Source organism: Manduca sexta, unplaced genomic scaffold (genome assembly GCF_014839805.1).
Source record: "Manduca sexta isolate Smith_Timp_Sample1 unplaced genomic scaffold, JHU_Msex_v1.0 HiC_scaffold_2895, whole genome shotgun sequence".
Lineage (NCBI taxonomy): Eukaryota > Metazoa > Arthropoda > Insecta > Lepidoptera > Sphingidae > Manduca > Manduca sexta.
The window spans coordinates 1-18,602 of record NW_023593906.1 but is presented as its reverse complement, the minus strand read 5'-3'; the positions used below and the strand labels follow the sequence as shown (position 1 = coordinate 18,602).

Below are 18,602 nucleotides of genomic sequence, written 5' to 3'. Positions count from 1 at the left end.
TTATGTCAGTAGATCGCTGGACTCTCGCATGTGATAATCTGCAAGAGCAGTACATGTGTTTTTTTAGGTTTGAAGGACGTGGTAGACTATGTAATTACTGGACTTTAAAATATGAATTTAAAAAAATGTATGCCCATAATTTTACATGGACTGACGAAGGCAATCAATCACAATTCTGGATTTTTGAAGATGTATTTTTGTTCTTTGCATAACTGATTATTCAACATATTCGCTTACTATCAGTCGAGCGAACTTCTTGATATTTAACTCTTTAAATAACTATCTATTAATTAATTAATTTAATTCAATATTATATGAGTTATGTTACGATACTAGTGCACATGCCACCAATACGTTTTAACGATCCTCATTTGTTTCTTCACAGTTATTCAGTGCATTCTTGGTGGGTGTGTACAGTTACTCAGTACACCACGATGTGAACTCAATCTCCATGTACCACGGCATGTCGTTTTCGCTGCCAGCCGAGCTCTGCGTCGCCATCTACTGCCTGGAAGTTATCTTTAATGCCGTCCTCATATATGGTACCCATAAGGTACACAATTTTGCTATAATTATAGCCGTCTGATTAATTGACAGCACTAAATCGAATCTTGAGATTCTCTTATATTTATCAAACGTAGAACTGCAGTATGTAAACAAAATCTATTTAATACTAGAGTCTTCATGAATTCAAAAATCAAGAAGAATAGCTAAAGTAAAATTAGAATTGGCACAACACACTTTGCTAAATCAAAATCCATAAGAGTATCTAGAACACAAATCATAATCTAGTCATCATTGGCCAGAGTGGGTCCACTGCACATAAACCTCTTAACATTACCTAGTAAATGTAAATGTGTTTAATTTTTCCAGAGATCAACACCTCACATACGAGTATTTTACTATTTTGCGATAGCAACTACTATCGCCCCCATGCTGATGACGATACTAGACTATACAAACTACAGTCACATCGGATTGGTTCTGGAGATGGCTTTACTATCGTTGTCGTCGCTTTGTAAGTACTTATAATTATTCTATCATTCACTCATGAATCTATAAATAATTTGCAGTGTTTGCCGAATTTTAGCTAAAAGAAGTGTTATAAGTAATTCCTAAATTCACTAAGTTTCGTCAATGAAATTTTCACACACCTTTCAGGTAATAATATTATAATATTTAATCCTATTTGTTTCCATTTACCCCAGGCTTTGTTTACTATTTTCGTCGATCAAATTTTCAACCCATTTTTCAGATATAGTATTTAATTATATTTGCTTCGGTTTGCCCGAGGATTCTACGACTAATTTATCGTGGATCAATGTCTTTCTTTGGTCATTAAATTTAGACTAAGTACATTATACTTACAAACAACACATACGCACCACGCCTTTTATCCCTGAAGGGGTAAGCAAAGGTGGAACTAAGACATCCACTTTTCACCATAAGTGTTCTGTCCCATCATGATTTAGCGGGCGAGCCTATTGCCAAATATCGTACTCTGGGCTGATGCTGAGCAAAAAATTCCAACATCGATGTACAATGAAAATATTTAACCAACATTTTAAAATGACCAAGTCTCATATTTGTTTCAGTCCTAAATCTGTACCTGATCACGTTAGTAAGAAGTCTTCTTCGGAAGTTGGATATGGAAGGGCCGAACTTGTACGACAACCCTCTTCACCAGATAGTGACGGGGGAGGCCAAAGTAGAACACAATGGCATCTACAACAACACCACGGTTGAGCCTGTAGATGTTTAGACTCAAACACAAGGTTCCTGTCTGTACCTGAAATCTGTTGATAAGCCAAACAAAAAGAGCCTGTTTCACAAGTTTCAATTAACGTTATTTCACAGTTATCATAGTAAACAGCTAATGTAGATAGTACTAATTTTATTACCATTTGTTCTAGAAAATAGATGGACGTGACTTTTGTCTGTGTATATGTACATACATGTGTTAACTAGCATTGGTTTAAAAGTTGTGAAACAGATCCTAAGCATGTCAATAAACATACCAAATCCTATTTTTAACTGTGGCAAATTCGTGTAAACCAGAATTCCGCTTATGTCAAGTGTAAGGAGCAAAAAGACCCATATAAAGAATCTTTTAGTAATACTAGTAATTTTTATCTTAAAACCAAATAATAAAGCCCTAGAGACAAGAAACTGATATGATAAGTTTTATGTTCAGACCTTCAGACATCTTATTAGAAGTCACTGTATACGATGTGGTTAGACCCAAACACTTAGTAAAATCTTATTCAACTATGTAACTATTATAGCCTGACCAGTAAAATAAAAAACTGCTTTGGGGCCGCGACTTTAGCATTTTCGTTTTGAAGTTAGTTTTAATTCGTAACATTGTCAGTACGAAAAATTTGTTCCATATTTTGAAACATGGCGAAGACTTTCTCAATCAGGCTATTTTTGTGTTAATTTTTGTTGATACAGTGAAAATGGACCGTGAACCATGAACTTTAATGTTTCCATTAGAAAGTTAAAATACCTTAGTACGGGACCACGATCAATTCGCGCGAAGACAAATGCATTACATGTGCACTACTAAAATGAAACGGGTGAATATGATATTATAATAAAAAGATTAAAACAGTTTCTTTATATTATAACTTTAAATCGTATTATAAAGATAGTAAACATATTTTTTTTACGTTTTTTACAATTCACAAAACCTTTACAATGGCAAATCTATGACCACAGATTAGAAAATAATGGAACCAAAGATTAGATGTCATAAGTACTTTTAAGTACTTAGCTATATTACGTCTGTAAATAGGTAATGTAAATTATTTAATTATGATTTATTTATTTTTATCTGTGATTTAAGAGAATAAAATTATATTTTTAATTTTATGTGTGTTTTTGGAAGAACTGTATCATGTAGTTACCATCATCACAGTCAATGAGCACTATAACACAAGCTGCCAACGTTCTTTTCGAAAAAGAAGTCTTTTAGAATATCTAAGAACAGAATACGTAATCGTAATGTTTTAACTGCTAAGATTACTTTTTCAATTTATTTTATCTCATTCCTTTCCTAGTTACTTTATGTAGAGCATATCTATGACACCGAGAGATGAATACATCATGTGAATGGAAAGGAAGATTCAATTTACAGAAGAATACTCCGTTATTAACTGCGATCTGGTTCAGTTACATGCTTCGTTCCTTTCATTAATCTAGCCTAGGGTTTTACTAATGGAACTTCTTCATATCTGGTATAAGTTATCAATGCTTTTAATTCTTATGATACCATGGACTACAATAGACCAATCACTGTATAACTATTAAATATTAAATATGCCCAAATATTAGATCAATTTCATTTGTCAACAACTGAATAAATATATCTTCAGAAAACTATCAATTATTATTAAACTTATTTTTTTTATCCTCCAACTCATTGAATGGATCAAATAGTAGTAAAAGGAAAACTGTAAATAAGTTTTATTTTAAAAATATTAAAATCTATTTGTTTTAGATTTTACTACTACAATATTTCGTTATTAGTTAGGTTCAATTTCATTAGTCGAGAAAAATATTATTTAGTCTGATTTTTTAGCCTCAAAACATTTAGGAACTACACTAACAAGAGTCGAGTCCCTAACAAAATATAATTTCCTCAAGCGACTTCAGTAAACAAGATAATTGCACGACCAACTGGCTGAGATAGATGTCCTGCGCAGTATAAACTCCGTCCACTGTCAAAAGCCTCGAGTTTAGACCGTATCATTCAGTTTTATTATGGTTACTTCTAAATGATGTAAAATATTAATGCAAAGGAATTTAAAATATACATTTTAAACTAATATACCAAAATATAATAAATTAATTTGAATTTGGAATCCGAAATTCATAATCAATATGCGTGTGGAAATACCAGATTGTAATAGGTGTTTTATGTGCATTCCTCTGCGTTACGGGATTATTATTATTGGTTGCTCGAATTTGGTGAGTTGTTTTTTCATTTTAACAGCTGATTATGTTGTGTCGGATACTCCAATAACGCTTTAAGGTCTGCCCTCTCACGTATAATACTGAAACAATATGAAGGAACCTCAACGTTCTATTTTACTTATCACTCTCAGAGATAGATTCCACAATCAGTAGACTAGAACACATTAGTAGCCAAAATTAAATGACAGTAATAGACAAGACGTAACTGTTTTGTCAGAATCACGAATTCTAGAACTTAAACTTAAGTGTTTCGTCAGCAAAAATGGCGATAGGCTCGCCCCCTACCACATCATGACATGTAACATACTTGGCGAAGAGTGGGTGCCCTGGCTGCGCCTTTCCTTTCTGGGTTAATGCGTGATGTGTGTGTATGTTTGTGTAAGCAAAAAGTAGTTTCTTATTTTCCAGGTTTTGGACTTATGGGTACTATCATTGCAATCATCATGGCTGATGCACCGGGGCAATCAATCTTTTGCCCTGATGTCTTCTACTCTGATCACCTACAAAGGCGTGACCTTCAACGCGCAAATATGGTTGCCTATGTTGCTCTATGTGCTAGAGGTGATCTTCAACGTTGTTGTAGTAATAGGGGCTTTATGGTAAGATAAAATTAAATTACTTTAAAAGATATAGTAATAATCATTATCAGGTGCAGAGTGGATTGCGTATGCCACTTGGTAGCCACATCGTACGACCTATTGAAATATTTACTGCTGTTTTAAGATCTTCTGCTCTTCCATCACACCTTCTTCGATGTGACCTGCAATTATAACGCCAAATGATCGCAACTATCCCACTATCAAGAACCACCAAATCAAAAATACCTCACCATCAAAAGAAAATATTGACTTGATTCATATAATTAGTAGACTAACTAAATATTTACGGCTTTATATTCCAGAAATGTATGAAATTATTGCGTATATACTATTACTATGGGATAACAACTCTACTAGCGACGTTTGTCACGTTCCTAGTGGTGGAATTAAGGATCCTTTTCAGATACTATAATATATTAGAAATTTGTATTACGTTCATGGGATTAGGTAAGTCTTTCTCGAGTTCATTAGCATTAGCATAACCTTAACCTCCTATTTTTATATCAGGCAATAGTTAAACGAGAAGTAGGTTATTTAATGTCAACTTTTTTATCCGAGCAACGGAAAGGTTACTGACCTGATGGTAAGTGGATTGAAGTCCAAATAGAGTAACAACTGACGAAATTTGATTATTCCTCGCCAGTTGACACAATTATGCCGGCCTGTTTGAAACTGAATATACATAAGCCGGTCCCATAACGCGACGGTTACGTAGGTCACTGTAGCGACTTCTTTACGGTAGTCTGCCTTGGTGGTCGTATTAGGTGCGCGATACGACTTCCGCTCTGAGGGTCCGGGTTTGAATCCCGGATAAAGTGATGTTAGGGTTTTCTTCACAGTATTAGCCCGGGGTCCCAATTTATGCCCATTCGGCGATAGCTTCACCCCATATCACATCATAGGATGGAACACAAATGGCTGAAAGTTTTTGCTCTAATTGAAAATCTGCCTAATCTTTCGGGGATAAGGTCGTTTTTTGTGTGTTATTAGAATAACGTTTTTTCTTTCAGCATCGCACGCGTATCTATTGTTGCTAGTACGCTCGGAGATGTCGAAGACGCGTTACAAAGAGGAAAGCAGGAGTCATGAATACGAGAATCATTTGACTCAACATTACCCTCCCAATTGGCGGGAACCAAATGTGATATAAATTAAATTATATTTAGGCTATTTTTATTTAATTATTGTAATATTAAACCAATCTTCGTGTTTTTATAATATATTGATATGATGTATTTTGAGTTTTGATTCGTATATTTTATGAATGTTTTTTAAATAACGTTTATAACTTTAAGAGGGATAAAATCGGGATGTAAATAAAAGATATAATAAATAGGTTGATGGTTAAAAGTTAGTTACAATGTATTTAACCCAATAATAGATACTAATTTGATTTATAATTCACACAGGCCATACAAGTTATTGGAGCACAAGTTCATCTGAAGGTGAATATCACCGTAAACCATGAACTTGCACTTTAGCAGAGATATAGTTAGTGCTAAACAACATTCGAGAATGTTTAAGCGACCAACAACCCTATTATATACACAAAAAAGGATACTGGTACATACTATGTTCTTCTTTTCGCACATACCTCAAATCCCAATTATAACACCTCATAAGACAGCCTAGTCTCGAATAAATGGATAGATATACTTATTAATTCTTTTTATTGCTTTGAATGACGAGACGAGCTTGCCGTTCGCCTGATGGTAAGCGACACGACCGCCCATAACAGTAGAAACACCATCCGACACCTTGAATTGTATTGTTTGGTATTCCACTGCGCTCGCCATCCTGAGACATGAGATGATATGTCTTATTTCGTCCAGTAGTTAAACTGGCTATGATGTCCTTCAAACCGGAACACAACAGTGATTATCCACTGATGCTTGCCGCCAGAAAAAGACATTGCAGTGATACCTACCCAGGCGGCCTCTCACATATGACAGACCTACCGCCAGTTATAATTAAATACCAACGTTTCCAAAGTGCAACATTGCTCTTTTTTCTTCTCTTAAGTATACCAACGGTCTGCGCAGCAGGAAATGTCCCATTCAAGCTCTCTGAGGATGTTTTGTTAAGTCGCTTACTCAGTTAATCGGCTGGCATGTGTGCAGTGAGACGTGGTGAACTCTATGACCATTGCTGATAAAACATTATTCCGTGAACGTCTGTAAATAAGATAATTGCTTGATCAACTAGCTGTGAGTTCCTCTCAGCATGGAATCGAACATCTCTGACGAAAATGGATTTTTTTTTTAAATTAGGAATGATATTGATTTAACAGACCAACAATTAAATTCAGGATATATGTTAATTAAAATGCGGTTGGAAATACCAAAGTGTAATAGATGTTTTGTATTCGTTCCACTGCGTTACGGAATTATTATATTTGGATACTTGAATTTAGTAAGTCCTTTTTTATTATAACTTATATATAATTTGCCTGATGTATTATTGGTACAATCGGACAGACGATAGTTATCTTTAATTATAATGACATCGAGCTTACTATTTATTAGACATAATAAGGAATTGATTTTATGCCTAATGCCTGAAATGACTAAATGTACACCTGAATGTACTAAATGTCATACATTTATGATAACTTGACTATCCGAGGACGTAAATATCAAGTATATCTGTATTTTATTCGCTGTTCATCATATCCGTATGTCTACATTAAAAAAATAAATCTATTTCATATAATACAATAAATAAAAAATAAAGCAATAATTTTAGTTTTCTCAAAAAAAATTATTATGTTGTTTTTCTATCATTTTTTATTAGATTAGTTTTGTTCACTAAACTCTATCGAACAATCAGTTAGAGTTTTTAACAAAAAAAGTTTCCACGAATGATATCAGTTAACAAGATTTGTGACAATAACATGAGATATGATAATTATTATGCCCTCTGAACTCGGTTTTTCTCAATAAAAGTCATCTAAGACCGTTTTATGTATTGTAGATTGTTGCGTATGCGCCGCTCGCATTCATATTATAACAATTAAAAATATTATATAATAATACATAGTTACTTTACTCATAATAATGCGTTGTGAAATACCAGAAATAAAAAGGTGTTTTATATGTTTTCCCCTGCGTTATGGAATTGTTATATTTGGATATTTGAATTTGGTGAGTGCTTTTTTATTGTTTTACAGGGCTCATATTCAGATATTTGGTTAAGTTGTGTTATGGAAAAATTACCGTATTGTAGTATAGATTTTAAGAAAATTGATCACATACAAACAGACAGCTTTTAGGGACTTTGAATTATAATATTTACAGATTGTATTTATATAGTTTACTAAAATTTATTTTTCTTATAATGATTTAAAAATGTCAAATAGTTTGTATTTGGTGCTATGTATTTTGAAATTATTAACTTTTTATTATTACACAAAAAACATCATACCGTCACACCGAAAGGGTAGGTAGAGATACCTACACCTCTGCCAACCCCTTCGGATTTGACAAGAGTCCAGACTCCAGTGTTAAATGACGCTATATAAAGCCTGCTTTGTTTCCAGCTGTTTGACCTGTTGGTACCGACAGTCGAGGCAGCATGGACGGCGGAGGCAGATTCTATATCAGACCTAACTGCCCGGACCATGGTTACATACAAAGGCGTAACATTCTCCTCGCAGTTGTGGGTACTACTGCTACTCTATCTGACTGATATCATATTTAATATTGTTCTACTCATCGGAGCTCATACGGTAAGACTGATCTTATTACTTTATCTTACTTATATTAAATGTTTGGATGTTTGTTAGTGCAGAAACAGCTGAATGGATTTAGATGAAATTTAGCACGCGTATAGACTATGTCCTGCATTAACACATACTTTAATAGATGACGCAATGGATCGTTAACATTTCTCGTCAGTTAATACTCTATCTGAGCCTACATCGCTTGCCTTCAGGTTCAGCAAGGAAGCAAAACAGTGTCCGCGTAAAAAAAATATGTTATAAAAAGTACTTAACTAATATAATATTTTGTTTGCAATGAATCGTCGATATTTCTCTTCAGTTAGGACTCTATTTGGACCCACTTCGCTTACCTTCAGGTGGGTAGGTGCAGTGGGGTAACTACAGTACTTTGTCCGCATAAAAATATGTTATGAAAGGTAATTAATCTAATATTTTTTTCAGAAACGAGTAAAACTAATGCAGATATACTACTATTACGGTATAGCAACATTCTTTGGATCAATTATCACGTTCCTAGTTTTGGAATTAAAGTTATTCTTCTTTTACATGAGCGTTTTGGCGCTCTCCTTAACCTTCATCGGATTATGTAAGTATTTTTATTTAAATTTAATTTGTAAAGCAAAGATACCCTTATATTATTGCTATGGAATCAGTTCACTTCATCGACACCGGAGTTATGATAAATTGTATTGGATAATCAAAAACTACAGAAGTTATTAAGTTTTCATCATAATTAGTGTGAATTGGTAACAATTCAAATTATTGGACTTTAACTCTTTGCAATAAACATTTATATACTTTAATATATTTATGAAAAAATCGAGAAAAATAATGTGAAAAGTTAATAATGTAAAAATAACAACAATATTATCTTTTTTCAGTAACACACGCATATCTATTGCTGTTGGTGCGTTCCGAGATATCGAAGCCGCGTTACAAAGAGGACACGAATCAAGAATACGAGAACCATTTGGATGAACATCACCCACCCAATTGGCGGGAACCAGATATTGTGTAATTAGTAAATTAAATAAATTATTTTAATATTATTTTTTTGTTTTAATATAACCTTCCAATTTATTTTTGCCGTGAATTGATGACTATATTTATCCCCGGTTTCCCTTTCAAAATAAAATTGTTATAAAAAGTTCCAATGGTCGGAGAGGAGTTAGCTATTTTCTGATATTTACATTTATTAATTTGGGAAACAAACAGAATAAATTATGAATAAAAATAAATGAATGTAAATTAAGGTTCTTAATCCAACACAGTTTCCACTGATAGGTAATGCATACATAGAAGAGAGTAGACGAAAATTAATTGACATTGCATAAAGAGTCAAGTCGTATATTTTATAATATCAAATATATTTTCTATAATACTACGTGTTGTCAGCGGCTTCGCCTGTGAGAAAAGCCTTCCCCGCTACAAAAGTCCCTAAAGACTGTAGCGATTGATAGTGCCACCTGAACGCCGCCTGCTAATTGAAAGAATCCATTACATCACATCGTATGATTATAAGTATTAGATTTACTGGTAAGATATGTATACTATATATGCGCCCGGATAGCAACCACCGTACACCAGGTGTTAAAACCGCTATAGTGGCCCACGTAACTGTGTCACGTTCCAGGATTAGCCTGTGTACATCCGGCTCCAACAGGCCGACATAATTGTGTCGACTGTCGAAGGGTAATCATCTCTCGTCAGTCGACATTCCATTAGACCCCACTTCACTTACCATCAGGTGAGTGGTGTAACTTTGTAGTGTAATAAAAAGTCATGCAAATAAAACACAAGGCTTATTCTTACTTAACACATTTTTAAATTCTCTATTAAGAATAATGGCGGCCGAGGCAGGAAGCGTCCTATTTAAAGCAAGTCCAGAGGATGCTTTGTTGAATGCCTCAGTTAATCTGCAGGCATGTGTGTGAGATGTTATGTGTAGATATTTTATGTCTATCGGTAAAGTTGAACAAATGTTGGTTCCAAGTGTTTGTCGAATTTGTCATTACGGGGATTTAATTCAATTTGTTAAAGTCTATTGTTTACTTGTGGTCTTGACCTCGCATTAGTCTTTGTATGGTGTGAAACTTGTGTTTTGTGAGTGAAGAGAATGTCAGTGGTGTACAAGATCGCGTCTTTTGTGAATTAAAATATTAGGAATTGTGCTTTAAGGTCTTAGAAAGAATTATTTTTATCCAGTGACGCCCAATCGGTGTTTTGTTTATTTCTTTAGCTCTCTGATTATTTTTCGTAAGAAAGAAAAAATAGGTTAAATCTGATTAATTACATTTAATTCTATTACATCAAAATAAACAATCTTCAAGTTTTCTATCATCATGACAATATCATATTAAAAGTGTATTATCTAGATTTTCTTTAATAAATTAAAAAAAAAAACAATCAGAAAGCTCATAATAATCAAGCCAATAATTTTTATTAACCTTTAGTTCAGCTAGTCGATAAAATATTGTATTATCTGGAGGTAATAAATTGATTTAAGGAGAGGTTACAACTAACTTTAATCTAAGTTATTGAAATGACCCGAAGAATCCGCCCATACAAATCTTAAATTGAGATAATAATACGGATCTCCCACGCGATTAGGAATTATTTGATGTCTTTAAGTCTAGAATACAGAAACATTGGTATTTAGGTGCAAGTTCGACTCTACAATAATCAAAATATTTAAAAATTCTCCGCAAATAGTGAATAATTTTTATTGTTATAAAAATTTTTTTTTCCATTTCATCAAGGTTTCAAAAATCGTGGTAAATTTTATATTAAACCTAAATTTTGCTTGCGGCTCTGAACAAGTGAAAGATCTTCCCGAAATAAAAACGCCACTGTGTATTTACTTATTTGGGATAAAAATGGCATAATACTAAAGAGGGAGATGGTGTACCTGTGTAATTAACTTCCAAATCTTCACATTCTCTTTATTTATAATTAGTAAGATTACCTTGAATCTGTATAATATTATTATAATGCCGAATATAGATAGTTTCTTTGTTTAAATATGCTAATCTCAGGAACTACTAAACCGATTTTGATTATTTTTTCACTGATAGGGAGGTAGCTTACTCTTGAATGTGAGGGAATACTTTTATCCCCGAAAAAATACGCAGGAGGAGCCGCAGGCAAAAGCTAGTCAGTATATTATAATTTTATTTAAAATAGGAACGTGACAATGAACGTGGGTGTCATATATCATGCGGTTCGATCACATGCGAATAGATATCACTAGACCAAATGTATTGTTGGATAATCAGTTCGAGGTCAGGACCTCCTAAGTGAGAAGACCTTGGACTATCTAGTATCTACAGTAATCAAATACAAGATATGCATTTGGAGTATATTAACTTCTGTGTTCAAATTTACATCATTTACAGCAGTGGAGGCTTTAGTAACCGCGAAATATCAGGCTTTCTTTAGGAAGACAGATGCTTTGTTGATTAACAAGGTGACCTAAAAAAGGATCTTAGAAGGTATTATGGTCCTGGACCTTTGCCCCATCCCTCCTCCTGTGATGGGGCAAAGGTCCAGGCCGTGATGTGTCCTCTAAGGCTACCACTGATTTACTAGATTACTGATGACGTACGGTCGACGTTGTAGTTTACTTTTTTGTAAGCGAGATTTCATCAAAATAGGCATTGCTACCCGAATAAAAGTATGGAGGAGACAAGAAGTGGAAAGAAACGAAATTGAGATCAAAAGTTAAATAATTATGTGTAAAATACGCACCACTTGTGTCTACTCATTTTAGAGAAAATTAATAATTACTAGTGAAAATTATTTATAATGATTATTAGAGAAAATTAAGTGCTTTATTTGATTATAATTTAGATCTAAATGTCTTCTTTCCACTTTTTGAGTTTTTCTTACGCCGTTTTACCAGGATACATAACTACCTCCAGAAAATAGACTTATAATGCTATACCGATGACAAAGTTCATAAAAAGACACTTGCAAACAATGACAAAACTGTGCCCATCGATCTGTCCCACGCTGCCTGTGGTTAGAAAGTGTTGCTTTGCGTGCCTGTTCGCAAAGGAGTCACTATATTCGGATATGTTAATTTGGTAAGTTCACTTTCTTTATTTATGTAGGTTAGTACTTATGATAGAGAATTTGATGTTAATGATCAATTGTTAGCGTGCTTGAAGATAATACTAGTGCTTCATTAACTACGTGATTATAATATACTAATGCTAATTAGGGTATCTAAGTCTAGAATCTTTTCTTTTTTATTTGGTATTGTGGATGTTTTTGTGTCGCAGTAATTATTAATCATAGGGTCATATACTAGGTCGATTAACCTTTTACTTCTGAATTGAAGATAACTGTTGGTTATTTTTACGTCATCAATAAACAAGAATATTATCATCAGCTACAGGAAAACAACTTCTTAATATAGGCCTGGTATTGTACCTCTGAGTACCTCTTCGGGAATAAAGATGGTATTGTGTGTATGCAGATGAATCTTTTTTGAATTGTACTAAATAAATAAGTTTCATGTTCAAATTATCTAGTTAACATATTGTAGCAAATTGGCACAACATTTACTATTACTGGTTACAGCGAGTTTTCTACCGTGAGAATAATGATCTTATCCTGGAGTGTTGAGTTACAGGTTTAGAATATCTAATTACCAGACAGTTTTTCTGAAACACAATTGGCTTGGATTAGTACCACTCTCTTAATACATAATATCAATGTATAGCGCCAGCTTTGCTTTGTCGCGCTGGTCAGTAAATATCTAGTCTTTGAAATTCATTCCCTATAAATAACGGCATTAAATTATTACCTGTTATCTCTAATCAGTAATGTTTGCCTCTGTTTCAGCAACTTTTGCAATCTTAAGTAGTAGTCTTATGTTTATTTCATGGCAATAAGTGGACAACGTCTGCACACCTTAGACTGACAACATAAGCTAGTATTGGAACTAATCCAATACTAATTTCTTCAATTTCAGGTGCTATCCTTGCTCTCCCTGCCGCTGCTGGTGTTCCTGGTGGTGGAACAAATGACTATTCCCAAAGCAGAGCAGTCTACTGCTAAGCCTCTGGAGGAGACGCATGATCACCTGGATCCACTGATCCATTTATCCTTAACCATAGCCTTCATCACTGTAGACGTCACAATGACTATTGTGTTGCTGGTCGGAGCACATAAGGTAATTTGCAGCCGTTATTAATAAAATATCCCAATCCCAATCAATCCGATTCCGAGAATGAATCAATCAAAAGAAGTCATTTGTAAGCATGTCAAAAAACTTAGTTCTGATTGGTCTATTTTTGAAATAGATCGAAAAAAGCGATTGGAATCGTTTATTCAAAATGGCAATTTGTGGTAAATAATACTGAACCTCTAAGGCTCCATTGTGCCTCGAGCCTTGAAGGTCCGTGGTTACCTACTGTGTCCTATTCTAAAGAGATTTTTAGAGAAACTATTTAAGCGTGCTACGTCAGTTCATATTAGATATGTTAATAAAGCCAGCATGATTCAAAAATTCATTTCAATCTAAAATTTCATTCTTTAACCAACTTGATGAGTTTTATTAAACTAATTTAAATTATGATGTTTACATCCAGTATTAAGCAAATAGTTAAAACAACTTCTCGAATATTTTTGTTCTTTTGTTCCGTTACTCAATAAAGTATTGTTAGTTACATAACTTCATAAATAACTATATTATGTACATATTTTAACCTCACTCATTCAACATTAATTATGTTGAATGTTTGCAGGAAATGTTTATAGCCTGGAAAACTCTTTAGAAAAACTATTATATACTTTCAGAAAAAGAAGTCACTGCTCAAGATATACTTGTACTTCGGGATTGTGTTCCAACTGCTGACCCTGTGTGTGGACCTGGCCTACTTCGACTACGTAGAATACATAGAAAATACTGTCTACTTCTTCTTCTTAGGTTAGTAATTTTTCTTCTTACCCTTTTCTTTAAGCATTGTCTTTATTTTTTTTTCTTTATTATACACATGTATGTATACAAGAATAAATGACATATATATACCACTTATAATAGAGTACTAATGGCGGTCTTATCACTCGAGGCAATATCTAAAAAACAACCATATAGCATGGACATTGAAGAGGAAAAAGAAAGTACTGTTGTGATGTACACTGTACGGATAGACTACTAAGATTTTACTACTGTTTTTATAGCTAAAAAACTAATACCCAATTCGCCTTTAGCATCATCCGAAGTATTTTATAGAATATTCAAACTCGAGGCTGGATCCACTATATTCTGTGTCATATAACAAAAACCGTATGAATTTGATACATCAACGTCTAATCGGTGTAGTTTGCGAAATATTATAACTGCATATTATACAAAACGGGTATTAATATTGCGGTTCCTTAGGCCTTGCAATTTTATAATTGATCACATAATACGGAGTTACATAAAACCCTGCAAAACTAATATATAAATATTTTTTTATTTGTTTTATCGTGAAATATCGGTAAATATTGCAACGTTGACTGGACAACCTACCATTGGCAAAGTTTCCATACAACCCGATTTTTAGTGGCTTTCCTCTTAGGCTTATTAAAATTTGTTTTTGTTTTCTGTTAAATTGACCACGCTATGTTTATTAAGGCAATTTTTGTAGCCTCGGGTTACCTTTTGAAAAATTTCAATCTTCGCCACTGAGACCTACAGTCTTCAAAACATATGGAGAAAATTATAATATAAAAAACCGCGTTGAAATCCGAAAACTATTTTTATTTATATGTCTAAAATTCGCGTAAACATAAAAAAGCATCATGATGAGAGATTATTGTGTGTCACCAGTCGACATAATTATGCGGGACTTTTCAAATGCATATAAGCATTGTATATAATATATAGTAGTGTATATGTATACGGAGGGTCATAGTAGACGGTATACGTTACAAAGTATTAATTGAGTATAACAATTTATAACTACTATTAAATGTTCTATTACCACAACTTGAAGTCTCGTCCTGCACTTATAAGGTAAACAGAAACGTAACGCAAGACATATTATGACAAGAAAACTGGTTTTACAATATTTATAAGTTTCCGTTCAATAACATACACTTTTACTCATTGAAACTGGAGAAAACAGAACAGCGAGGTGCGTAACTGATGTTTCCTTTGGAATTATTCATGCGATTAGACGGTATCTTACTCTTACCAATATTATAAATGAGAAAGTATGTGCATATTTGTGACAGACTAGTTAGCTTGCGCTAATAATGAAAATATCATTTAATAATAATTATTATACCTTTTTATTTTGAAATTATTTTTATGCATAATATACATACACATATGTGCATAGATAAAAAAAAAAAAAAATATCACCTCCGATGGCGAGCCAACGAAACCACCGGCGGGTAGGGATTCAAAGTAAGATATTTTCTCACGATGCGTGCCATCAATACTGCCGTCTGCATCTGCCCCTACACCAATGGCCAATTGGGAACTTCTGGAGGTGTTGGTTGCGACTCTTTGGTATCCATCTATTATTATAATAATCAGTTGTAATTATTATTAACATGTATCTTATTAACCTATCATAAGTGCAAATATGTTTGCCTACATCACTAATAAATTATTTTATTTTTTATAATTAGTCTTCATATTTCAATTAAAGTACTTGAAATTCATTAATTAAGCTATGATCAAACAGAGGACGGGGCTTGACGGCGACGTAACGCTGGTGGGACGGCGACGAGACGCTGACGGACGTGAACAGTCTGTAATATACTAGTTAATATAGAATATATATTATGTCATACAAAACCGTCGGGCTCGGCGCTCTACTTCACATAGAGTCGAGCATCAGCGTCGCGTTTCCCTCCTGCCTCGTCTGTTGTTTGACGAAAGCTTGGTTTTGTTATCATACTGGCTATAGGCTATCATCAGCATACTATCTACACGAAACACACCAAGATAAGAAGTGTCCGAAGCTGAACATGTGCATATTCCATGAATTAGTGTTCTGCCTGGAACAAAACGTCGATTCGAGACTCACCAACATAGTAATAAAATAGTGAAGTCTGTTCTTTCAGGCCAAGGGATATTATTAAGTATTATATTGAAACATAGATGTTATAAGAGATAGTGGCGATGAACTTCTTATATAATCTAATTATAAATAAACATATTCCTATTATATTATAAAACATTACAGTAGAAGTTAACGCTCTACATTTTGTCATATTTCGTTCATGCGTTGCACAGTGATGCAACTAGCGTCGCATGCGCAGACGCAGCAATTTTACCGACTCGTGTTACCATTGCGAAATTACATTTTCGCATTCAGCCTCAATTTCAAGACAATACGTTACGAAATGTCTGAAATAAATCTTTAATAATCTGCTTTGTGCATTATAAGTATTTTTTAGCTTATTTATTTACAAAAAAAAGAAAAACATTTTACTGTCCTTATGACATTGGATTTTGCATTTTAATCTTAGGGCTCAAAGTTCAGTTTGCTGATAATCAATATTTAACTCACTTCAATACCAAAAACAGTAATTTCCTAAATATATTTTAACGATTCCGTATCGAAACAAAATAAATAATAACTGTACTAGTTACATCACTCTAACCCTTCAGAATTTTAGACATGATAAATTACTTTGTACTTCAACAACGAATAATGAAAGTCATTTTCACTTACAGAATCGACTCTGGCCCTCCAGTATTTTTGCTATATGATTTTATACTACAATAATCCACAATAAAAGTTATTTTCGTTGCAGCATTGAACGTGTACCTCCTATTTCTGGTGAATAGCACCATCCACGTGATCGAGGAGAGCTCGGAGGTGCAATACGTGGTGTACCAGGAGACACGCCAGAGCGCGTAGCAGGCACTCAACTTAATACCTCAGCTTTGTACATAATAGTAAAGACATTCACAAATTGACCGAGTATTTTTATTATCCTTCTAGGTTTTGTTGGCGACTTCTTCTTTTTTATGGACACGGCAGGGACCCCACTGCTCCTGAAGGTAAGTGGAGTGGGGTCCAATAGAATATCGACTGACGAGAGTTGATTACCCTCGACAGCTGACACAATTATGACAGCATCTTGGAATCGGCTATAAAGAGGCTTATCCCGAACGCAACCCACTTACGCCCACATATACACATGCTGATCCAGAACGCGACGACCTTAAGTGGGCCATTATGGCGTGTTTTAACACCTAGTCTACCGTCTACAGTGGTGCTATCCAGGCGGACATAAAATATATCCTATCACCGGCAAAGATATGTCCACGTGAAAGGCTTCCCTACTACGCAGGTCCCTAAAACACTGTAGCTATTTATAAAGCAATCTGTATGACATCAGCGTCATCTACTTAAAATTCAGATTTAAATAATTCCATTATTTCCCATGGGAGCAAATTACCGGGATAAAAAAGTAGCCTATGTGTTAATCCAAGACATGGTCTATACATCTGAAATTTCATATAAATTGGTTCAACTGTTTTTGCATTTACATCTGACAAACATTCAAACATTTTCACAAATTTACTTGTACCCATTTCTAAAATTAGTTAGATTATGTAATAGCCTAGATGACATACAAAAATAGCAGATTGATATTGGAAACAACTAGCATAAGACATATATAGATTAACATTAGATATAACGTTAGGTCTTTGGCCGCTTAGACTATAAATAATCTATGTAATTATAGATCTTACTATGCAATCATATATTGTAATCTAGATCAAGATCATAGAAGCGTATCGGTCAGCCACATCGATGAATGCATTCAACACTTGTTAATAGGTAATCGCCTCAATGGATAGCAACTTATGGGTTGTGAGCCGTGAGGTTCTGATTTCGAATTCAGATCGAGGGAAAAACATCTGGAGTGTTCGGTATGACATTAATACTGGCTTATATTATGTTGCAGGACGTATTAGCTTTCATCGATTAGTTTAATAGATTTCATCCAAATCCATTCATCCATGCATTTACATGTGACATCTTCAAACGCTTTCACTTTTATATTAGTAGGAATCAGGATGCATCCGAACTTGGCAGTAAGAAGATTGACCGTAAGAAAGCAATCTGACAACCGGTATCTCTGACATTGACCCTGGAGAAGCGAAAGTCACGCGCGTACTTTCCTATGTGACGTGCATATCGAACGTACGCTCGTAGACCGGCTCTCTGGGTGTCCAGTAAACATTAAGGGTCTTATTTATAATTATTCCTTAGGGACTGCTAATTCCACCTTTTTAAAACAATGAAGTATAAAGTTATAATAACGGAATTACACAAGTA

General features: G+C 34.1%; 3 protein-coding genes and 1 non-coding gene across 6 annotated transcripts; all 4 read left to right on the top strand.

Moving 5' to 3' along the window:
• Positions 1–372: 372 nt before the first annotated feature.
• Positions 373–2,571, top strand: LOC119192537. The gene is made up of 3 exons (XM_037446346.1): positions 373–553; positions 874–1,018; positions 1,596–2,571. Exons 1-3 carry the CDS (start codon positions 452–454, stop codon positions 1,760–1,762), a joined length of 414 nt encoding a protein of 137 aa, XP_037302243.1. The 5' UTR covers positions 373–451; the 3' UTR covers positions 1,763–2,571.
• A 1,084-nt stretch (positions 2,572–3,655) lies between these two features.
• Positions 3,656–6,183, top strand: LOC119192539. Of its 2 annotated transcripts, XM_037446350.1 has the most exons (5): positions 3,656–3,972; positions 4,387–4,577; positions 4,660–4,666; positions 4,880–5,024; positions 5,588–6,183. In XM_037446350.1, the coding sequence occupies exons 1-5, from the start codon at positions 3,886–3,888 to the stop codon at positions 5,725–5,727; spliced, it is 570 nt and encodes a 189-aa protein (XP_037302247.1). In that variant the 5' UTR covers positions 3,656–3,885; the 3' UTR covers positions 5,728–6,183. The 2 variants fall into 2 exon arrangements, with proteins under 2 accessions (XP_037302247.1, XP_037302246.1); XM_037446349.1 differs by lacking the exon at positions 4,660–4,666 and having other exon boundaries at positions 3,657–3,972; positions 4,387–4,539.
• Positions 6,184–6,587: 404 nt separating this feature from the next.
• LOC119192538 lies at positions 6,588–9,347 on the top strand. Of its 2 annotated transcripts, XM_037446348.1 has the most exons (5): positions 6,588–6,989; positions 7,551–7,720; positions 8,116–8,304; positions 8,740–8,884; positions 9,180–9,347. In XM_037446348.1, the coding sequence occupies exons 2-5, from the start codon at positions 7,634–7,636 to the stop codon at positions 9,314–9,316; spliced, it is 558 nt and encodes a 185-aa protein (XP_037302245.1). In that variant the 5' UTR covers positions 6,588–6,989; positions 7,551–7,633; the 3' UTR covers positions 9,317–9,347. The 2 variants fall into 2 exon arrangements, with proteins under 2 accessions (XP_037302245.1, XP_037302244.1); XM_037446347.1 differs by lacking the exon at positions 7,551–7,720 and having other exon boundaries at positions 6,595–6,989.
• An 862-nt stretch (positions 9,348–10,209) lies between these two features.
• LOC115447204 lies at positions 10,210–17,230 on the top strand. The gene is made up of 5 exons (XR_005113660.1): positions 10,210–10,263; positions 12,200–12,383; positions 13,277–13,477; positions 14,104–14,233; positions 17,065–17,230. It is a non-coding gene; the product is annotated as an uncharacterized LOC115447204 (transcript).
• Positions 17,231–18,602: the final 1,372 nt, after the last annotated feature.